Genomic DNA, 23,446 nt, shown 5'->3' on the forward strand with positions numbered 1-23,446 from the left:
TTAGTGTAAAAAACAACCCAAACTCAGCATATCAGAAAAAAAAAAAAGAAGAAAAAAGTGATTGTAATGTTACAACGGAAATCAGAGGTTTTGACAAGAATGTAATGTTTTTTTTACCATAGGATTGATGATCCAAAAAAAGTAATTGCTGTGTTTCACTTCAATTTAACTCCCAAGCCTGAAATGAACATCAAATAAAACATCTTATTATTAAGTTAAATCTACAAGATGTTACAAACAAAACCTTAAGCATATATGTCTTTTGCAAATATTGTATTTAACCGGTAAAAATATAATTTTCATATTATTTAAAAAACCAATTCTGTACCAAACCAACTAATTTACACCATTTTTATCAATTACTAAATATCTTTTATGTTCCCTAAATTAAAATCATTGTTGGTGACTAAAAGACGTGTTTCTAACCTGAATTTTTCCATCAGAAGAACCAGCAAATAACATTTCTCCTTCAGCATCTGATGCCAAAGATGTAATTTTGGTGATCCCTGATCTCATCTTCATGGAAACAACTCTGGTCAACCTTTCTTTTAACCACACCTCAATTGTCCCATTTTTTGTTGCTCCAAATATAAAATCATTATTCACAGCCAAACTATGGATGTCGAATGCAATCGACAACGATCCCACTAACACCCTGCTCGTTATAGAGAATACCTACCACATTCAAAGTTATTATTATAAGTATTTAAAGTTTCATTTTTTGGTCAAATCCATAAAAAAAGAAGTAAAGTGAATGATATAAAACTAAGCCTGGCATAACGGGTGCCGGCGGGTCATGGGTCAAAACAGGTCGTTTCAAAATATATAAATTGGTTCAGGGACAAAAGAACAAGACCCTGTTCGTGTTCGTTTGTTAAGGAAATATATGTGTTCGTTTTTGTTAATTTTAAGCAACAAATGCAAACGAACACAAACGAATGTCCATGAACACCAGTGGAAACAAACGAACACAAACAAGTGTTCATGAACATATGTAGTAAGTAATACACTGATACTTATTAAATATTTTATTTGTCGGAATTTTAAAACATTTAAATAAAATATAAAAACTAAAAACACTAATGAACTGCCAAACACAATCGAACATAAATGAACACGTTAGTGAACGTTCACAAACATAAACGAACAAACGCGGCTTTTGTTCATGTTCGTTCATTTAACTAAACAAACGAAATTTCGTTCGTGTTAGTTCATTTATAAAGGACTGAACACAAACGAACTTCCCGCCGAACGGTTCATGAACGGTTCATTGAACGTTTGTTTGTTTGCAGCCCTACTTTTAAGTACCTTTCCTGCTGTTCCATCTACTGATGTCCCACCGGTATACAGAAGGTCATCATGGATGCATATGGAATTAATCGACTGTTTTCCCAACAATTTCCGTGTCCCTGAGTAAAACGTAGTCGTTGATGTTTTTGGCAAATTGGTTTCCTGAAATGTTTCATAGTATCACAAAAAATCAACCACAAATTGTATTTAACAATAACATAGGAATCAAATAAGTTGCGTGCATTGACGTAATAACGTAATACTCACCAGTATACTGAAACCACTGCATCCACAGTACAGTTTATCTCCAATCATATCAATACATTTGACCGATTGTTTGAAATTGATATGCTTCGTAACACCGGACCACCCGAAAACCTAGAGAATATGAAATTTAGTCAACGGTTTCATATTGCAAATTTTGTATATTAACTGTGAATATACACAACAAATAGTTCTATCATTACGTATTTAAGGCTGCAAATGAACTGAACGTTCAGCAAACAGTTCGTGAACCGTTCGGCTGTGTTCGTTCGTTTAATAAATGAACGGACACAAACAAGAAATTTCATTAGTTAAATGAACGAACATGAACAGAGGTCGTGTTCGTTCGTTTATGTTCGTGAACGTTCGGTAACATGTTCGTTTAGTTAAATTCACATTGTATTGCATGTTTTCAGCTTTAAAGAACTAACCTTAACTCCGGCACCTTGAGAGAAAAAATAAGCGAAATTCGCGTCTGCTGTTAAGCCATGGACCGATTCTTTAACATCGTGAACTTGAATGCAATGAATTCCTTCTGGTTTGACTACCCATACCTAATGATGAAACAAATTAATACAGTTAGCAAAAAGTTATATTAATCCTTATAACATAAAAATATGGAAAAAGATGGCATACCCGTATAGTTTTATCCAACGAACCACTATAAAGTTTATCACGTGAAGGTGGAATATAGAGGCATGTGACAGCCTTTGAATGCTCACGGACCTCTTGAATTAACCGCAAATCCCTTTTATTAGCATCCCATACCTACATACAAACATTAATGACATTATATATATAACATTTGTAAGAACACTTTTCACTGTAGCGATTGTCAAATCAGCTACAATGGTTTGGTGTTTTTTTTTTCTTTTATTTTATTTTTGGTTTTTTCTCTTTTGTGTCACTCAAATTTCAGTATTGTCACTTACACCCCCTCAGGTATCTAAAAACTTTGTAAGATGTCATTTTACCCGCCCTCGAGTTTTACGTGCTTATATTTATCTCATCATCATCATCATACTCAGTAAATCCCACCAATAGCAAAGCTAAGGTAGGGTCTAAGGAGGGTAAGATGTAGACAGCCTTGCCTCTACCCCGTAGGAATAGAGAGACTGCTTCCAGTGAGACCCCCGGCTTGATAGTAGTTTTGCATCAAACCTTGGACAAAAGGCACATAAAACTTGGCAATCGGGACAAAGACTGATTGGTGCATGTACCCCCTTGTCTTTCGGCTATCAACGCCACTACATGATGCATGATTAACCGTCCACCGCTTTTAACGTTATTTTCACGAAATTAGTAAAATAACGTTAAAATTAGTGCAATTTCACTTTTTCCCCCTAGGCGCCACACATATATACATTATATGTGCCCACCGCAAGCGGAGCGTATATATTTATGTATGTTGGTCAAATACAATATGTTTTCCTGCTTATATTTATGTAAATTTTTGGTTTGTCTACGTTCTGTTATAAATTATATTTTTATGTAGTCGGCCAAATATAATATGTTTCCGTGCTTATTTTTATGTACGAATCGGGCAAATATAATATGCACCAATCAGTGGGCAGTATAAATTCAAGCTATTTTACGTTTCGACGCAATCGCAACGCACGGTACCATTCTTTAACATAAAAAAACTTTGTTCTCCTGCGTGCTTATTTTGAAGTACGTTTCGGTATAAACCAAAGTTAATGCGTGGTACCATTTTTAACTTAAAATAATACTTTTTTATCGATAATGAGTCAGGGAAAATATAATACGTTTTCGTGCTTATATGTATGTACGTTTTCAATTGGTCTACGTTTTGATGTGAACTTTTTTCGGAAACGAGCCAGGTCAAATATTTGACAGTACAAATTCGAGTTACTTTAAGTTCCGACGCCGCTGCAACGTGCGGCGGGTCAAAATACTAGTTCATATATAAATATGATGCTACATCTAGTAATCTGTACTGTAAATTTTTTTGGATCCATACCTTAATCGTTCCATCAGAATGGCTGCTTATCACACGACTTTTTACATGAATCAACGATAAAACTTCTCCATTCATTGATGAATCCGACTCGAATCCTTCTGAAGCCGACCACATTTCTGCCTGGAATTAACATAACAAGAAATTTATCATGAAAGAACGTGTGCTATAAAAGTATCAGTATTATCGTTCCAAACTTACCGCATTAACGGATGGCAAGTTCATCAACGTTTTCATTATATCACCGACAATCACAGAGTTTTTCTTGAGTTTTCTTAAGGTTTTGTACATCGTTTTAGCATAGCCACCAATGTCACCAAGTGCACCTTAACAATAACGCGGGAGTTAGATAGATTACTTCTAAAAGTAAGAGTAAAGTACACGGACGGTCCCTGTGGTTAACCCACATTTTGGATTTGTCCCTGGCTTTTCAAAGGTACACGGATGGTCCCTGTGGTTTGCACTTTGTAACGCATTTAGTCCCCAACCAACAAATCTTAGTAGGTCCAAGAATGCGTTACAAATTGCAAATCATAGGGACCATCCATGACTAAATGCATTACAAAGTGCAAACCACAGGGACCATCCGTGTACTTTTGGAAAGCTAGGGAACGAATCCAAAATTTTTGTAATCCACAGGGACCATCCGTTTACTTTAAAAATAAATTCTTTTTTACCTGGATCACTAATGAAACTTCTCAAAGCAACGGTTGCTAAAATCTTGTCTTCGAGGTTCTTAGACGATTGTAGTATGTGTATGTATTGGTTTAGCAATGACCTACGTGCAGTATCTCTTACGCCAGTGTCTGGCAGATTATAAAGCATGTATACTAGCCATGTGGCGATAACAAGACACTTTTTTGCTATATTTATTGATTTACTCTTGAGACATTGTTCTAATGCTTCAAAAATAACGCCTTTTTCATGGTTGCAAAGTACAAAAGCTACCCTTTTTTCCCAAGAATATGCAGCTTTCTCCTCCTCTTGATCCTAAAAACAAGTGAAAGTTTAGGAATGTAACAGAAAACAAATATGGAAGAGTTAAAAAAAATAAAATAAAAGAGTAAAATGCCATTTTCGTCCAAAGGCTTGTTTTTCCGTATCCGGAGCCAAAAGGTTGCAATCTTGCCTTTTTCATCTGGCTCGTTAACTCCATCCATTTTTCTCCGTTAAGTCGGGTATTTTCGTCTTTTTTGTTAAATTAAAGGGCAATTTGGTATTTTTCACTTTATGTACAAGCATTTAAAATACCCCTGGCCGAATCAATTAGACCGAATTACCCTTTAAGTTAATAAAAAAGACGGAAATACCTCTGACTTAACGAAGAAAAATGGATGGAGTTAACGGGCCGGATGAAAATTGCAAGATTTCAAACCTTTTGGATTCAGATGCGGAAAAACAAACCTTTGGACGAAAAGCGCAAAACTGACCAAACCTCAGAGATGAAAATGGCATTTTACTCAAAATATAAAAACACAAACCATTTTCATTTTTTCGTTTTCCATAAAAGCTTCATACGGTTTATTAAACCCAGCCAGATTAAGTAACCACGCTTCAGTATAAGATTTCCCCGAAAGAGACGATAACGCATCAAGAGCCATAAGTTGTAAATTTGGGAAATCTTTTTTCTGGAGCATGTCAGTTAGCGTATCGATTGCTTCCTCTCGGTAAATACTCATTTTCCGAGGCTCAACCTACAAAAAAATATAACTTTATTTACAAAACATATCGATTTCAAATAATAAACTCGATGTAGCTAACCAGTATATCAAGCTGAAGAAGAAGTGAAGCAACAGCAGGCTGTTGCTCCATTGGTGCATTCTGTAAATAGACAAGAAGAGTGTGCATTGTGCTAAATGCTCCTTCATCTTTTATTATTTGTAATATCTGATTGCTCAATGTTCTCCTGCAGCATAGATTAAGAATATAAATTTGTATAGATTTTAATAACTATAAGTAGTATCATAGGGAGAAGAGTTAACTGCCATTTTCGGATTTTGGTCCTTGTGGTTTATGCCGGTGCAGGCCAAATTTCAAATTTGTACCATTTCCGTCCCTGACATTCTTGAAACATGCCAGTTCCGTCCAAAAAACTAACGTCTATTAAAACCTACTGTTTAATGAAGGGTAAAACTGTCATTTTCCTGTTTTATTAATCCGCCTTTTTAAACCCTATTAATAGGGTTTAAAAAAATAAAAATGACGTTTTTACCCTTCATTTCACGGCAGGTTTTAACAGACATTTAAGTAAAATGCCATTTTCGTTCCTGAGGTTTGACCAGTTTTGCGATTTTCATCCAAAGGTTTGTTCTTTTTGCATCTGGATCCAAAAGGTTTGAAATCTTGCCATTTTCATCCGGCTTGTTAACTCCATCCATTTTTCTCCGTTAAGTCGGGGGTATTTCCGTCTTTTGCGTTAACTTAAAGAGCAATTCGGTCTTTTAAAATAAATTGAAAAAGACCGAATTGCCCTTTAAGTTAGCCAAAAAGACAGAAGTACCCCTGACTTAACGGAGAAAAATGGATGCAGTTAACGAGCCGGATGGAAATGGCAGATTTCAAACCTTTTGGATCCAGATGAGGAAAAACAAACATTTGGACGAAAGTCGCAAAACTGGCCAAACCTCAGGGACGAAAATAGCATTTTACTCCGGATGTTAAAGTTTTTGGAGGGAACTAGCATGTTTCAAGAATGACGGAAATGGTACAATGACAGTTAACTCTAGGGAGAATGTATACCTGTTTAATTGAACCAACTCAGAGAGAAAATCAATGCACATGCCTCTTATATTCTCATTTCCACCATGAAACAATTCAAGAACGAGGCACGGATCGATACTGCTAGCTATCAAGTTCCTGCAACTTCTATCCGTTTGGATACAACACAGTAAAATCGACAGAACAGACTGCCGTACATCCAACTTATTCAAACACCCGAGTAGATCCGGTATCGCGTCAGCTGATATAACGCTCAACGCGATAAAAGACCGGCTATTCTCATCTCCATCGTTTAACATCTGGTCTAACAACTCTATAGCAGCATCCTTCGAACTCATCACCATCTCGTGATCCTTCGAGTCTTGAAACTTACTAGAAATGATTTGAATCAAACACGGTAATAATTTGTGTGAATTTATCTGTGAGAAAGTCGGTTTCAGTAAGTATATCAAAACCGCAGCCTCGAAAAGACCATTTTCGAGTAAAGCGGCTAACGTTTCGAAATCAGAATCTACACTTGTTAATAGCTCTTTGAAGTTATCATCAGCGACGAGTAGTTCCGAAAGTATATAAACCGTTGTTGCGAGAGCTTCCCTGCTTAGAGAAGAAGATAATACATCCATGAATCCGTTTACTGCTTCTGCGGTCGATAAACACGCGTGGACCATAGGATCAGCGTTTGATTCTTTCCACATTTTGGCGATTGTTAAAACAGCTGCTTCACATTCGTTTAAATCTTCTGAAGTACATAAACATGTAACTAACGGTTTTAAACCGCTTATAATCGCTTCAACCGCAGCTTGAGATATCACACTCGTCGGTGACGTTGCAACGGTCGCTTGCACGAATCTTCTTGGCTGAGAAACGTTTGATGTTTTCGAACTTGTCGGTGTTCCGGGATATGACGACTCATGCGCGAGATCGGGATGCTGTTCTCTCCAAGAAGTTATGAGTCGTTTTAAAACGTAGTTTGTTTTCGGAAGGATGTTGGAAAAAAGAGGTTGTCTTGTGATGGGACATGTTGTGTTCCCTCTTCTCATCCATTCTTCAATGGCTTTTCGTTCGTAAGTTTGACCCGTTTCTAGAGTTACCGGGTCGGTAAAAATCTGGGTAGTGATGGGGCAGACGAAATCTTTAGGTGGTCTTGATTGTGCTGACCGATCAAACTGTTGCGGAGAACCAAAGTTTGGGCTCCTGGTATCATTTTCTCTAGAAAAACTGAAACGTTTAAACATTCAGGAAGGTAAACATTTAAACATACACACTTTTGTAAATGTTTTACGGTAACACGTTTACCTCACTGCTCCGTTATTTACATCTGCAAAACTAGAACTTCGTTCGTCAGCCTGAGCAAAGTTCTTCCTTACACTTTTTGGCTGCTCCTAGGCACAGTTCCACTTTTAGTAATGTGCTACATTTTATGATTTGTTTAAAGTAGAAACAATGGCAAACTAAACCCGTTTATATCAGAACGGGTTGATATGGGTCGTATATAATTGATACTTGATAGTGAGTCAAAATTCAAATAGGTGAGATCGAGTAAAGTACACGGATGGTCCCTGTGGCTGACCAGCTAGCTTTCTAAAAGTATAAGGACGATCCCTGTATTTTGCACTTTATAACATATCTAGTCCCCAACTTTTGCTAAAAGTACATGGATGGTCCTTGTGGTTTGCACTTTGTAACGCATTTAGTCCCTGAAGGGGTATGGTCCCAAAAAGTCGCGCAAACCTCATAACAGGTTGCACGTGAGACCATACTCCTTAGCATAACAACTTGATAATAACAACCTCGCGCAGCTCACATCACATTGTGACTTACCCCCGCGCGAGGAAGAACACATAATAAACTCAGATAGCAACACTTAGCATAAAAACAACGGCATAAGTGAACACACTAGCCCCGCGCGGGTTAGTGGCCATCAAACAAAATCCTCTCCATAGGAAGACGCGCTGTTACCTACAGAGGTACACAAGGTACAAGTGGCAGTAAAAAGAACCAATGAGCGTCCAGCAGGCTCTGTTCAATCGTGCGCCACGATCTTCTGACGATAAGTACACAAGGACGCCTACATGGCACCAATCAAGAGACGGGGACAACTGTCCCACGATCTCCACTTGTCTGCTGATGACAGAAGCGACAACAAGGCCGACAACAATGACACGTGGCTCCAATCAAGGTGCGCCAGCACCAACGAGCATCTAGAAGCCACTAAGCAGTCGAGGCCAGCGAGGCAAAGAGCATATTCGTTGTTGTCCGTTTCTGGCCCAAGGCCCATCAGCCCACAACCTCTTACACCTCTCCGGCTATAAATAGAGACCTTCATTCCTCAGGTTATTCATTCTATTCTCTCGGCTCTTACTCTTAACTACTTAATTACTCTCAAAGCAGTCGCTTATTCTCACGCCGGAGCCCGGTTAAGAGGGAAACCCCCACATTCCCCTCTTAACGAGTAACGGTGTTCTGTTTTGCAGGTTGATTAACCAGTCGGAGCTCAAATACCTAAAAGAAGATTAACCACTATGATAGGAACATAAACCCACCTAATTAATACCTTAATTAGATCACTGTTTCTTCATTGGCGCCCACCGATTTTTTCTATAACCACCCTCATCTTCTTTATTTGAGCCTTTGACATCTTTTCATCCTTCGACTATGACTGGTCAAGGAATCTTTCCAGAGTTCGGCTTCGGAGCCAACTCTAACACGGCCTTGGGTGAAGGAGTCCAAAACCTCCAAGCCCAAGTCGAAGAAATAGGTGAAGTTGAGATCACCAACACGGGGGGTCAGCGCGGGAGCGTTACCCGTATCACACAAATGGTTACCCCAGGTAACAACGGCGAAGGACCGTCCAACCCAGCGCCGCCTCAAAATGTATCTGCATTACTTGGCTTACCAGAGGGCGAAACCCCAGCCTCGTGGTATGCCAAAAACATCGCAACTATCAATGCAGCATACCAATCGCTCATCGCGCAGCAGGCAGTTTTGACGGCAGAACCGTCCTTGGTCACCCCTCCGAGTCAGGGGATGCGCCAAATGCCACCACCGGCCAATATACAAGGCAGAACCAACAGGCCTCCCCCTACAAGGCGTTTAAGCGTACAAGACACGCGCGATACAAGAGGGGAAACGGATAGTCACTATGAGTATCCGTCGAACCTTCAACGAGGCCCTGTGCACAGCCGGCTCACGCCGCGCAACATGAACAACGAGTGGGAAGAAACCGACCCATATGACCCTACATGGGAAGGTGATGAAGAATCATCGGTCTTTAATCGTTTACCAAAGAACCATGAGTACTATAAGCCAAGACAACACATTGGCTATACAGAAGAAGTTGAACGAGATTTCCGCCTGGCATACAGACCAGCGGAAGCTGCGGAACACTCCAAGTTTATCCCGAAAATCGCACTCGCACCACTCTCACGAGAGAAGCTACCCCCAACCGTTGGGAAGTTCAATGGGTTGACTGACCCAGACGACCACGTCAGAACATTCACGAGTGTGGGCTGCATGGGAGGTTGGAACATGCCCATGTGGTGCCACCTGTTCATTCAAACTCTTACCGGAGCGGCTCGCGCCTGGTTTGACAGCCTTCCGCCCGGAAAGATTAAGTCATGGACTGACTTCAAGACACAATTCTTAAGCTATTTTAGCCAACAACGTCGCTATCAGCGTGATACGGCGGAAGTAGAAGATATATGGCGAAGAGATGGTGAAGGTCTGGAGGACTTCATCACGCGTTTCAACAAAGAGTGTTTAGAGATTGGCGGCGTCAGTGAGCAACTCATGCGCTGCCACTTCAAGAAGGCTATACGCTGTGATAGCCTCATTAGAACCATCACAGGCAAAGATGGGATGCCAAAAGAGTGGGATAAACTGATGGAAGCAGCAAAGATCGTCGCGCAAACCGAGGAGTCCCTTGCTGGTGGAAAGGGTTATTACTCCGAAGATCGATTCTCAAGAGCAAACGAGAGGCCGCGCGACAACAATAGCAAGCGCAACAAGTACAAGAGTCATGACTGGAAGTCCGAGAAACCCAGAGGCCGCGACGACAGGCCACGTTACAGAGAAGATGCGCGAGAAACGATTGACCGAATCGGTTACAAGAGAGCGGTCAGAGACGAGAATCGTGACAAACACTGGACTCCGCTCACAAAAACTCCAAAGGAGGTATTGATGACGGAGAATGTCGATTTCAAGGCGCCAAGGCCAATGACAAACAAGAAAGGGCAAGACCCTAACTTGTACTGCGATTTTCACAAAGATTCAGGGCACCTAACCGACGACTGTTACAGCTTGCGCCAAGAAATCGAAAGAGCGCTCAAAAGCGGCAAACTAAGCCATTTAGTGAAGAATGTGCGCAAGGACACCCGTCAGCTCCAACGTCACGATGAAGGTAGCAACAAAAAGGTGAGACGGCTAGAGACTCACATGGTCAACGGACCAAGATACACCGCGAGAGAAAAAGGCAAACGGCCCTACGAGCCTTCTTGGCAAGAACAGCAAGTCATATTCCCAGTAGTGCGCGGCGGTCCTCGCGCCACACGACCCGTCGTCATTACTGGTATAATTGGTCACTATGAAACAGAGTACATCTTCATCGACCCAGGAAGCACAGCCGACATCATCTACGAACAATGTTTCAATCAGCTGGATGAAGAGGATAAAGCGCGTCTCGAACCTGTCGATTATCCTTTGTCTGGATTTTGCAACGAGATGGTTTTTCCTCTCGGACAGATTAGTTTCCCTGTCACGCTCTCTGACGGGAAACATTCAAGAACAACAAATGTGAGCTTTATGGTAATGCCAGTGAAATCAAGGCATGATGTGCTTCTTGGGAGGGAAACACAAGGCGAGCTAAACATGGTGACGTCAACGCCTCATTCTGCAATAGGTTTCCCAACCAAAACAGGAGTAGCAATCATATACGCCAAGAAGGAAGTAATGTCAACTGACGAGCTGCGCCCAACAAAAGCGGCAAAGGTCTCTACGACTGAGCCGGAAAAATGGGTTTTAAACCGCAAATACCCCGAGCAGACCGTGACAATTGGCCACGCCATTTCGTCTGACATCAGAACACGTCTAAAGCAACTGCTGTTTCGAAACATGGATATATTTGCCTGGACGCCGGCAGACATGACCGGTGTCCCGCGCAACATCACCGAGCATTGCTTAAACACGTACCCATCTGTCGAGCCAAAGGTCCAAAGAAGGCGCAGCCTAGGAGCAGACAAGACAAAAGCAATGAACGAGCAGGTATGCGAGCTGCTTAAGGCCGGGATCTTGCGAGAAGTAAGATATCAGAGTTGGGTGGCGAACCCTGTGATGGTCGAAAAATCAAATGGCGGATGGCGCATGTGTGTAGATTACACCGATCTCAACAAAGCATGCCCAAAGGATTGCTATTCCTTGCCAGAGATCGATAAAAAGATTGACTCCCTCGCGCCTTACAGATGGAAGTGTTTCTTGGATTGCTATAAGGGATACCATCAAGTGCAGATGAAGCTAGAAGATGAAGACAAGACAGCCTTCAGGACTGATCTTGGAATATTCTGCTACACCAAAATGCCTTTTGGTTTAAAGAATGCAGGCGCGACTTATCAACGCTTGATGGACAAAACCTTCGCAGGTGACATCGGAAAGCACATTGAGGTTTATATCGATGATCTAGTGGTGAAAAGTCCCGAGGAGGACCAAATGTTAAAAGACATCGAAAAAACGTTCAACTCATTGCGCAGCGTAAATATGAAGCTAAATCCAGCCAAGTGTTCCTTTGGCATGGAAGAAGGGAAGTTTCTGGGCTTCATTGTCACAAACGGCGGTTTCAAGGTGAATCCTGAGAAGGTACAAGCTATAGAACGAATGCCCTCACCAAGAAACATCAAGGAAATGCAACGACTAGCCGGCCGGCTGGCCGCGCTAAATCGTTTTCTCTCCAATCACGCCGCAAAGTCGTATCCCTTCATTAGCACGTTGCGCAATTGCGTAAAGAAGCAAGAGTTCAAATGGACCCCGGAAGCCGAAACAGCTTTTCAACAAATGAAAGCGTGTCTGATCGAACTCCCTACGCTGACGGCACCGTTTGAAAAAGAGCCCCTTGTGCTGTACTTGTCCTCCTCGGATAAGGCAGTAGGGTCAGTATTGTTGGTAGACAGGAATGGTGTGCAAACCCCGATCTATTACGTCAGCAGGGTACTCACAGACCCAGAAACAAGATATTCCACAATGGAAAAGCTGGTTCTTGCGCTACTACACGCCTCCCGAAGATTGCGCCGATACTTCACAGGCCATGTGATAACTGTGCTTACCAACTTCCACATTGGCACTATACTTCAGAAGCCTGAAACATCAGGCAGGTTGGCAAAATGGGCCATTGAACTGGGCGGCCACAACATCTTGTATAAGCCGCGCCCAGCCATTAAGGGGCAGGTCCTCGCCGACTTCATCACAGAAGTGCCGGCTGATAAAATCAAGGAATGTGAAATGATAGAGACTCCCAAGGAAAACACAGAGGAGACTTGGATGCTTTACACTGACGGGGCATCAAATGAAGATGGCGCGGGAGCAGGTTTACGTCTAGTGAGCCCAGAAAAGCACGAGTTTACTTACGCCATTAAGCTCGACTTCAAAAACACCAACAATGAAGCTGAGTACGAGGCTTTTCTGGCAGGCTTACGTCTCGCCATCAAGATGGGAGCAAAAAACTTGCGCGCACATGTTGACTCACTCCTGATCGCAAGTCAAGTGAACGGCATATACGACGCGAAGGGAGAAGTCATGGCCTTGTATCTGGAACAAGCGAAGGAATTGCTACAGCAATTCAAATCCCACAAAGTTATACACATTAATCGCTCAGAAAACAAGCCTGCCGATGCTTTGAGCAAGCTCGCCTCGACTTCCTTTCAACATCTCGCCAAGGATGTAAGGATAGAGGTACTCAAGAACCCATCGGTTTTATTGCGCCAAGTTAACGTCATCGAAACAGGGCAGACATCATGGATGACCCCCATCATCCAATACTTGCAAGAGGGGGTGCTTCCCGAGAACAAAGCGGAAGCAAGAAAGATCCAAAACAAAGCCCTACAGTACGAAATGAACAGCGGTATCTTATACCGAAAATCCTTCCTGGGACCACTACTGCGCTGTGTGGACCCCCAGGACGCGAATTATTTGATAAGGGAAATCCACGAAGGGATTTGCGGCATCCACTCCGGACCAAGGATGGTTGTCGCGAAGATCATTAGCGCCGGTTACTACTGGCCTGGTATGCATGTTGACGCAATGAAGGAGATCCGCAAGTGTGACTCTTGCCAGAGGCACGCTCCAAAAACGCTGCGGCCTAAAAATGATCTTATCCCCGTGTCCACCGCATGGCCCTTTCAGCAATGGGGAATTGACATGGTGGGACCCTTCCCGGATGCCCCCGGCGCCGTAAAGTTCATCATAGTAGCTGTCGACTACTTCACGAAGTGGGTAGAAGCCAAAGCCCTTGCATCCACCACGGCTATGATTGTGCGCAAGTTCATATGGGAGCACATCATATGCAGATTCGGCCTCCCGCTCAAGATCGTGACAGACAATGGCACCAACTTTGCTTCAGACGATCTTAAGAACTGGATGAAGGAGATGAACATTGAACACACTTTCACCTCCGTTGCGCACCCACAAGGCAACGGACAAGTGGAAAGTGTGAACAAATGCATCGTCGAAGGGATAAAGGCCAGATTAGGAACAAGGCGGCGCGGATGGGTTGATGAGCTCCCAAGCATTTTATGGGCTCATCGGACCATACCAAAGACGAGTACCGGCGAGACCCCTTTCAGCCTGGTCTACGGCTCAGAGGCGGTAATACCGGCGGAGATTGGCCTACCCTCGCCACGAATGACAACGGTCAACACGGTTGACAATGAAGCGGAAAGGCGTCTAGACTTAGACTTGTTAGAAGAAAGACGCGAAATCGCAAGAATCAGAGAGGCCAAATACAAAACCCAGCTGGAAAGGTACTACAACACAAGGGTTCGCATTTGTACCTTCAATCCAGGGGAGTACGTCTTTCGCGACAACGAAGCATCAAATGCGGAACGCCCAGGGAAATTAGCACCTAAATGGGAAGGCCCATATCTGATTCATGAGGTCCTGGGCAAAGGGGCCTACAAATTGCGTACCTTAGATGGCCACATCTTACCAAGAACTTGGAATGCGCAACAATTGCGCAAATGCTATATGTAATCTTTTCGGCCTCGCGCCATTTTTCAATTTCGCTACGCCAGCTACGAGCCATTGGCAAATATGTATGAAGGCCTAAGAGCCAACTTCTGACTTGTATGAAAACATACGACATGTTCTATTACATTTTTTCGTTACAAATGCATGTTAAACTTCTGATTAGCGCGAAAACACTCCAGCATTTTGAGGTGGTTCAAACCACCTCCAAGGTCCTCCGCAAACAAAGCGCGAGACCGGGTGGTCACTTTATACCTAGAAAACACTTCCATTTATCCGAGCTAATTTAGCATAAGTTTTTATAACAATGCAGTAATTGCAACAGAAAAAACAAAGGGTTTCATTAACATCTTGCGCAACTGCGCAGCACCATACATAAGACTATCAAAGAAATTACAAAGGCACCAATGCCTATCCACTATCTACTCAACAAACTATCCTATTCTTCGCGACCATCATCACCATCATCTCCGTCGTCTTCACCATCATCATCATTGCCATCATCACCGTCGTCACCGGCGGGCTCTTCGTCAGACACCTCGACGGTAACTGGTGGATCGAGGATTGCCTTAAGACGCTGGCACCAGTCGTCTTTCTTCAACGATTCGACAACCAACTCCATGATAGGCAAGGAGAGGTTGTCATAGGAATTTTCAGCACTTGCAAGCGCAGCATCGGCACGTTCTGTTACTGAGCAATGGCTTGTGTCAAATTCTTGCCCAAGCATTTGCTCAACATGATCAGCACACTCCAGATAGCCTCCTCGGTGACCCACCGCACGCGCCGCATCTGTCAAAGCCGCCACGGCGCGATCTAACTCGTTCGCATTCAAGATGGAGTTGGCAACCTTCAACAAAAGATAAGCATTAAAGAAAAAACTCTTTAAATCAACTTAAGAAAAAAGCACAAGGCACTTACCAACACTACTCCACGAGTGCGCATCCACTCCGCTTCTGAGACAAGTGTATCGACGATACCTTGAGCCTCAGAGTAGTTGGTTTGGGCCACGTTCAGCGCGGCAGTGCTCACAGCACGCGCCTCCTCAGCATCAGCAGCCTTGACCTTCTCAGCCTCAAGGTCAATCTCCAAGGACTCGCATCTGTCGATTTGCTCATTCAAGCGACGTTTGAGTTCCGCTATCTCAACGTCCTTGGCATGGAGATCCTTGTCCTTGTTAGACAATTGCACCTTGGCTTCAGTCAGCTCAACCTAAAAATTGACAAACGCCTTAGGAATTGACTTAGAGAAATCTCATAAACAAAAAGGAAGAGCGATAATCAGAAGAACTAACCTCCATCTGCTGCTTGGCAGTTTTTTCACCCTGCGCTTCCTCCACCGCTGAGGTCAAGTCCGCAACTTTAGCCTCAAGACCAACGATCTTCTGTCGTAGAGCATAAGTACGCTCGTTGTCTTGGGCGCATATTCGCTTGAACTCGGCCTTCTCCTTGGCCAGTTGCTCCTCAGCATTGTGGAGTTTTTTCTGCAGCCCCTCGCGGCCCCACTCCTCCGCCTTCTTGTCGGCCTCAAACTTGGCCCTTTCTTCGTCAAACGCAGCTTTCGACTTCTCAAAGTCCGCAATTCGCTTCAGCATACGCTCGCGATAAGCCTCCCAGTCAGCGCGCTCCCGAACCATCGTTCGCCATTCGCGAACAATCTGGTGGTTGGCAGCGCGGGCATTGGCCTCCCCAAGAATATAAGTACGATATAACATCTCATGGGGTTTTGCCCTTTGCCGGTTGACCTCACCAGGGGGGAAGGAATTCAAAAACCATTCGCGTGAAGCGCCAAACTCAATAAATGTATCCTTCTGTTTTAAGCTCCAGGGGGCTTGATGGAGGACATCACCGCGCTCTTCTTCGGTATATGTCTTGTAGTAGATATCCCCAACGGTATCTTTCGCCCCTATCACGTTAGGGTTATAACCCCCGGCTCCACCAGAGCTCGCGCCACTAGAAGAGTAGCGACCGGACCCTTTCGAAGTAAGAACAGGGCCGGTGCTGGTTGGCCTGGTGACCTCAGGACCTTGAGACTTCAAAGGCTGATCCATAGCCTTTTTCGCCGCCATCTCCTTCTCCAAGGCCTGCTTCCTAGCCACCTCAGCCAGCCTCTCTTTCTCCTCCCTCCGCTTCCTATCCTCCTCCTCCTTCTTCTTCCTCTCCTCCTCCTCCCTTTTCTTTCTCTCCTCCTCTATCTTCTTCTCTTCTTCTTTCTTTCTCCTCTCCTCTTCTTTCTTACGCGCCTCCTCCACCTTTCGCTGCGCCTCAGCCGCCTTCGCGGCGTCCTGAGCTGCAGCGTCAGTAGACTTGACGGTTATCTTGGGCCTTTTTACACCCGCCTCACTGAATGTAACCGCCTTTTCAGGGGTCTTCTTCTTGATCTCTGCAAAATAAGGCACGTATAAGCAAAGAAGTTTTTTAGAAAAGAGAGAGAGAAGCAAAGAACATACCAGGAGAAAATTGATACAACGAGCGCAGCCTGCTCGTCTTCCCTATCGCAGGGATCACAACAGATTGAGGCGCGGAAGCCACACCAGTGGTAGCCTCACTCCTACCCCTTTTCCGCCCAATAAGTTGAGCAGCAGCATCTTCCTCTTCCACCTCTTCATCCTCTGGGAAAGACGGAGTCGCGCCAGCTTCAGGGTTGCGAGAACCCGCGCTCCCGGAACTCTTCGACCCACCAGCACCAGTTTTTCCCTTAGCTACATGTGATAAACCTTCATATGAGTCACTGATGATCACATAATCATCCAAGTCACGTTGACGAAGGCGAAGAGTACCTTTGCCAGCAGCAGCTGTTGCGCGACTAGGGCCAGTGCCCTTGCTGGTCACCTCCGGCTCCGCTTTCTTCTTATTCTTCACCGGTTTCTTCTTTTTCTCCTCTGGGTCAATCCCCAGGTCGCGCAACACACCTGCAAATATTTTAGACCAAGAGCTTAGCTCGCCGCTGGAAGATCCTACGGACTCCTCGCTGGAAAGATAGAAAGTTTCTTTCCCAGCGAGAGTCACAGAGCGCAATGGACGAGGTTTTGGGTATTGCGCACCTTCAGTAGCGGTTGGCGGCGAAGCGAAGGCATCAGCAGCGGGAAACATGAAGTTTCCTTTAATCTGGTCATACCAGCTCTCTTCATCATCGCGCACTGGGCGGACACCCATGGAGCCACCAAAGGTAGTGAAGGCAGCTTGGTAGAGTTGCACTTCTATAAATAAAAAAGGGTAAGAAACATTTGCAGCAAATTTACTTAGAAAAAGAACAAACAAACGACTAACCCTGATCGCCAAGCTTCAAAACGGGAACTTCCCTACTGCTAGGTGACCACCGGTCACTCATCTTTGCTGCAACTAGTACATTTTCCCCAAACACCCGGTTAGGGGTTGAGGTCAGCTGCTGGTACCACAGAGCCGTCTTTGGGATCGGCAGATCTTCCTTGGGTATGGCCTCAGTCCATTCCCTAAAGGTCATAGCGACCGGCACGACTTCTTCCCGGATGAAGAAGAACTTGGGTTTCCAGTCATGGAAACTCTTTGGTGGATTTAACAAAATCTTCTTCGCCGAACCTCGGCTTGCAAACGAAAAGAATCCCAGCGTCCTTTGCAGTTGGTAAAACGAACGAAATTTGTCGACAGATGGCTCGATGCCATGAGACTGGCATAAGAACTCGAAGTGTCTCACCCTCACCATCCCGGGTGGACTCATCTGAGATATGTGGAACCGGTAGTAAGAAAGGATACTACCCAGAAAATTGGTCGCCGGCAGCCGGAAGTTACCCTGAAGAAAGAAATCTTCATAAAGGGTAATATAGCCGGGTGGGGCATCAGCCGCGGTCTGGCCCTGAGCCGGGTACCGGGCATCCCACTCCGGTGGGAATCTAAAACTTCGAACAATCTGTTCGAAAAGACCTAAATCCCACTTGAGGACAGGAACTGGTCCCTCCTCACTAACAGGAGCCTCTTGATGCTCTTCACTCATGTTTTTAAGATGATCTGGAAAAAAGGCTCGAAGAAGGTTTGAAGATTTGAAGAAATCTTGAAGAAAATGAAGAACACTTTGAAGATTCAAAGAGTTTTGAGAGGAAATTGGAGAAGAAACGAAGAGAAAGTGAATCTCTCACCTTTCTCTTCGGATATTTATACCCATCGCATTTAATGCGATGGGTAACCGTGCCGAACTAGCCGCAAGGGCAACCAACAAGAGGTTGCCACGTCGAGCGGAAAAGCAGGGACGACGGTTACCACGCGCGCGTGGCACCCACTCTCCTGACATGAAGTGCAACCGCCGCAGGGGGTATGATGACACCCGTGCCAGGGGTCAACTCAAACGTCGCCCTCAACGACTTATCTTACCAACCTGTCAGAAGTTCAAATTTCGAAGTTTCCCGCCATAAAACGGGCAAGTAACTTCATGCAGAAGTCACAGGAGTCGCGCCAGATACACGTCAACTACTATAACCTCCCACGCTTAAAAGGCCAAACAAGAAATCACTCGCCACCTGCCTAGTACCTGCGCATCGAAAACAATAGTTTTCTACATGCGCCTTACAAGTCAGGACCAAAAGAACAATTTCCCCTTCTCTTATTTTTATTAAGTCCAGAGCTCCAACCACTTGCGTTGCGCATGGTGCAGCACTGGACTGGGGGGACTTGAAGGGGTATGGTCCCAAAAAGTCGCGCAAACCTCATAACAGGTTGCACGTGAGACCATACTCCTTAGCATAACAACTTGATAATAACAACCTCGCGCAGCTCACATCACATTGTGACTTACCCCCGCGCGAGGAAGAACACATAATAAACTCAGATAGCAACACTTAGCATAAAAACAACGGCATAAGTGAACACACTAGCCCCGCGCGGGTTAGTGGCCATCAAACAAAATCCTCTCCATAGGAAGACGCGCTGTTACCTACAGAGGTACACAAGGTACAAGTGGCAGTAAAAAGAACCAATGAGCGTCCAGCAGGCTCTGTTCAATCGTGCGCCACGATCTTCTGACGATAAGTACACAAGGACGCCTACATGGCACCAATCAAGAGACGGGGACAACTGTCCCACGATCTCCACTTGTCTGCTGATGACAGAAGCGACAACAAGGCCGACAACAATGACACGTGGCTCCAATCAAGGTGCGCCAGCACCAACGAGCATCTAGAAGCCACTAAGCAGTCGAGGCCAGCGAGGCAAAGAGCATATTCGTTGTTGTCCGTTTCTGGCCCAAGGCCCATCAGCCCACAACCTCTTACACCTCTCCGGCTATAAATAGAGACCTTCATTCCTCAGGTTATTCATTCTATTCTCTCGGCTCTTACTCTTAACTACTTAATTACTCTCAAAGCAGTCGCTTATTCTCACGCCGGAGCCCGGTTAAGAGGGAAACCCCCACATTCCCCTCTTAACGAGTAACGGTGTTCTGTTTTGCAGGTTGATTAACCAGTCGGAGCTCAAATACCTAAAAGAAGATTAACCACTATGATAGGAACATAAACCCACCTAATTAATACCTTAATTAGATCACTGTTTCTTCAGTCCCTAACTTGGACACGCTGAAATCTTTAGATTTGTTAGCTGGGGACTAAATGCGTTACAAAGTGCAAACCACAGGTACCATTCGTGTACTTTTGAAAATTTAGGGACTAAATCCAAAAGTTTGGTTAACCACATGGACCATCTGTGTACTTTACTCAGGTCTTCGTCATCATCATCATACTAAGTAAATCCCACTAATAGCAAAGCTAAGGTAGGGTCTGAGGAGGGTAAGATGTAGACAGCCTTACCTCTACCCTGTAGGAATAGAGAGGCTGCCTCCAGTGAGACCCCCGGCTCGATAGTAGCTTTGCATCAAGCCTTGGACATAAGGCACATGACACTCAGTAACCGCGACAAAGGCCGATTAGTGCATGTATCCCCATGTCTTTCGGCTATCAACGACACCACACAATGCATGATTAACCGTCCGTCGCTTTTAACTTTATTTTCATTAAATTAGTAAAATAACGTTAAAATTAGTGCAATTTCACTTTTGCTCCCTGAGCCCCCACACATATATACATTATATGCACACACCGCAACCGGGTGAGATCTGAAAACTTAGTTTTAGGGATGTGGGTCAAGCAGGTTGATTCAAATGCTTACTTCTCCTAAACTTTTGTTATTTTATAATAACATTATTAAGTATTATCAACGTCATTCAAGTTAAAGATTTAAAGCTGCTTTTTCTGCTACAAATTATTGTAATAATTGTTTTTATCTGACCCGTTTCAGCAAACCTGTTTTTGAGCCAACCTGTTTAGGTCCCACTGACAAAAATTCTTGGATCCGTCACTGATTGGGTTAACCCACACCCAATCCACTCATTTTGTCACCTCTTGTATTTGTAAACCATTCCACAAAACTTACTTTTATTTCATCATCCGAGTCAGCTGAACCGATACTCGAATCACGATGCACCTCCGGTGACGTGGCACCTTTAAAATATATATCGCGTGTCGACTGTAACCGCAAGACGGACCGTGCCTCTTTCTTACCATTCCCTTCTTGTTCAGGAGATGCAACTTTTGGCGAGTCTTCGGTTTCCTCCGTGATTCCCTCCTAAACACAACCAGTAAATTAATTTATAACTTTACATATGAGTATGAACATGCAATTAAGAATCGTATCTTCTTACTTGATTATCCCATGCAGTAGCATCCTCAACGTTCTCGAAGGAGGTGTTAGCTGCATTCAAACTGTTTTGTACGATTATATTTAACTGGATATATGTTATTTCCACAAATAATCTATTACTACATAACTAGAAACCAACCTGGATGATTCTCTTGCATTCTTTCTATCTTTAAGAACCGGAGAGAACCCTGCGCTTTTTGGCAAAATGGGACCAAATTTCACATAATCTGGAATCTTCCGGCTCACCTCATGTAACGGAGTCATAGGTGGCTCCGCAATGGGTAACATCGGAATAGCCTTCTTGCTCGTTGAAGAACCGTAATTCATGCAATCTTTAAAGTAATTAGCATAGAGTCGTGTGTTATCATCCAAAGATTGCCCGTAAAGTTTTTCCAAGTTTTGTATCTTTTCCGCCTGATCCGGTCTCATAGAAAACACCAAAGACTCGTTGAAATAAAGGTCAAAGTCAACCGTGAACGACAGATCGGTTGAATCTGGTATCAAGTCCATCATAACCCGATGCCTTTCCTCCGAGTACCAGCCGACAATAGAGCTCATATTCGGGAGGAATAGCGTTTTCCAAAGTTCCGGAGCAAAATCAATCCGTGAAAAAAACGGATCGACGGAAAACATCTCGAGAACATGAAGAACAGCGTTTGTTACATTGTTTCTTAACATCCATAAACACGAAAGATTAAGGTGGGCCCAAGCGGAGAGGTAGAAATTCGGAACCCCTGCGGTTCGATCGCTGGTATCCAACATAGCGCATACTTGCAACATCTTTTCTGCATAATCGAGTCTTGCCATTTTAGTTTCGATATTAGACGTATTAATGGCTTCCTCTAGGGCATCCATACCCCAATCCAAATTTGCCAGAACGGCTTGATCGGAGTACCTAACCTCGGTCTCTTTGTTATTGCTTTCGTCTTCTGCTGCTAATCTTTCGCCACACTGTTCCTTCTGTTTGTCCCTTTTTCTTTGATCAAGCAACTGATCTTGAACGAACGTTCCAATAATTGTGGTTAAGGATCTGACTATATCCTCTGGTTCCATTTGAAAACTAGAGTTTCCATCCATGATTATATACTCAGCATCTTTAGCGTTTAGTCTCTATGCCTGTAAATACTGCACACAATCAGATTCTAGGCTTGTAAACAAGCCGAACGAACATGAACGGCGTTTAAACTACCAAATGATTGAACCCGAACAACAAAACGGACGGGGTTTTCTTGTTTGTATTTGTTCGTTAAGCAAATAAATGTGCTCGTGTTTGTTCGTTAATAACATAAACAGACAGTTCACAAATGTAAACAAAGATAAACAAACTAAAATGAATAATAAATGAGCAAACATAAACGACTATAAATGAACACACATATCTAAATAAACGAATGACCGGTAAAAATGAGTTTGGCTAATCAAAGTTCTAAAATATGAAATCCGGTAGGTTTTAAAATAATATTAGTAACAAATAAATGACTGATCATTTAACAAACATAAACGAATGTATATAAACATGCGCTCATATCCGTTTAGTTAAATGAACAAAAACTTGTGTTCATGTTCGTTACACCAAACACTTCACTCAACATTCGGCACGTTTACAGCCTATAAAATACTGTTCATCCACACCAGAAAGCACAAATTCAGTGAGCAACATCCCTCTAATATAAAATATCCTTAAAGTACTAAAGATCATATGATATACTGGAAGAATTAGGATTCCTCATGCTCAATTCAAACCCTAATTTTCGAAATCCAAAAGTTTTAACAATTAACACAAACCTACACGCTTAATTAAACTTCATAAATCAGTTTCACACATAATCACACTGCATACTGATAGTGTAAACTGGAACAGTGTGTGTGAAAAACAGAGATAACAAACACTCACAGTGACGAATCAGCAACATCCGCAATCAGAATCAGCACCTTCACAGTAAAAACACGAACAATCGCGTATCAATTTCTACAACGATCAAAGTGATTTACGTAAACTGAAACATTACGAACTAAAAATTAGGGTTAATAGATAGTCGCATACACTTGATTGATGAATAAACTGACAAAATTGAAGAGAAGAAGCCGGCTGCCGGCCATTGATGACAGGTGAGTTATCATTGTCAAATAAAATAACTGTCATCTTCCATGGTCAACTTAGCTGGTTGACCATGGAGGTTTTGGTTTTTTATTATTCAAGCAATCATACAACGGTCGATGTCTTTAGAATTTTTAAAATGTATTTCATTGCTTTTTATTGATTAAATGAAATAATAAATAATAAATAAATAAATAAATAAATAAATAAGATGCT

General features: G+C 43.3%; 2 protein-coding genes across 5 annotated transcripts; both read right to left on the reverse strand.

The window, feature by feature from the left end:
- On the reverse strand, positions 1 to 23,354 carry LOC110894713 (putative E3 ubiquitin-protein ligase LIN-1). 4 transcript variants are annotated; one of them, XM_022141942.2, is made up of 18 exons: positions 23,177 to 23,354; positions 23,027 to 23,064; positions 21,272 to 22,248; positions 21,134 to 21,194; positions 20,866 to 21,057; positions 7,547 to 7,632; positions 6,272 to 7,468; positions 5,294 to 5,438; positions 5,014 to 5,226; positions 4,210 to 4,522; positions 3,734 to 3,858; positions 3,536 to 3,655; positions 2,191 to 2,322; positions 1,986 to 2,108; positions 1,558 to 1,668; positions 1,309 to 1,452; positions 427 to 675; positions 1 to 178 (listed from the first exon to the last, which is right to left on the reverse strand). In XM_022141942.2, the coding sequence occupies exons 3-18, from the start codon at positions 22,207 to 22,209 to the stop codon at positions 161 to 163; spliced, it is 4,167 nt and encodes a 1,388-aa protein (XP_021997634.1). In that variant the 5' UTR covers positions 22,210 to 22,248; positions 23,027 to 23,064; positions 23,177 to 23,354; the 3' UTR covers positions 1 to 160. The 4 variants fall into 4 exon arrangements, with proteins under 4 accessions (XP_021997634.1, XP_035836819.1, XP_021997638.1 ...); XM_035980926.1 differs by having other exon boundaries at positions 7,547 to 7,626; positions 23,177 to 23,348; XM_022141946.2 differs by lacking the exons at positions 23,027 to 23,064; positions 23,177 to 23,354 and having other exon boundaries at positions 6,272 to 7,459; positions 7,547 to 7,626; positions 21,272 to 22,242.
- On the reverse strand, positions 14,793 to 16,575 carry LOC118484871 (myosin-6-like). The gene is made up of 3 exons (XM_035980927.1): positions 15,768 to 16,575; positions 15,395 to 15,685; positions 14,793 to 15,323 (listed from the first exon to the last, which is right to left on the reverse strand). The coding sequence occupies exons 1-3, from the start codon at positions 16,539 to 16,541 to the stop codon at positions 14,916 to 14,918; spliced, it is 1,473 nt and encodes a 490-aa protein (XP_035836820.1). The 5' UTR covers positions 16,542 to 16,575; the 3' UTR covers positions 14,793 to 14,915.
- Positions 23,355 to 23,446: the final 92 nt, after the last annotated feature.

Source organism: Helianthus annuus, chromosome 12, assembly GCF_002127325.2.
Source record: "Helianthus annuus cultivar XRQ/B chromosome 12, HanXRQr2.0-SUNRISE, whole genome shotgun sequence".
NCBI classification, from domain to species: domain Eukaryota; kingdom Viridiplantae; phylum Streptophyta; class Magnoliopsida; order Asterales; family Asteraceae; genus Helianthus; species Helianthus annuus.

Coding starts and splice junctions, on each gene's coding strand:
- LOC118484871 (XM_035980927.1), bottom strand. CDS start 16,541: ATGGCGGCGAAAAAGGCTATGGATCAGCCTTTGAAGTCTCAAGGTCCT. Junction 15,686..15,767: donor CTGCCAAGCAGCAGATGGAG/GTTAGTTCTTCT, acceptor GTCAATTTTTAG/GTTGAGCTGACTGAAGCCAA. Junction 15,324..15,394: donor GCACTCGTGGAGTAGTGTTG/GTAAGTGCCTTG, acceptor CTTTTGTTGAAG/GTTGCCAACTCCATCTTGAA.
- LOC110894713 (XM_022141942.2), bottom strand. CDS start 22,209: ATGGATGGAAACTCTAGTTTTCAAATGGAACCAGAGGATATAGTCAGA. Junction 21,195..21,271: donor AATGCAAGAGAATCATCCAG/GTTGGTTTCTAG, acceptor CGTACAAAACAG/TTTGAATGCAGCTAACACCT. Junction 7,469..7,546: donor GTAAATAACGGAGCAGTGAG/GTAAACGTGTTA, acceptor TAAACGTTTCAG/TTTTTCTAGAGAAAATGATA.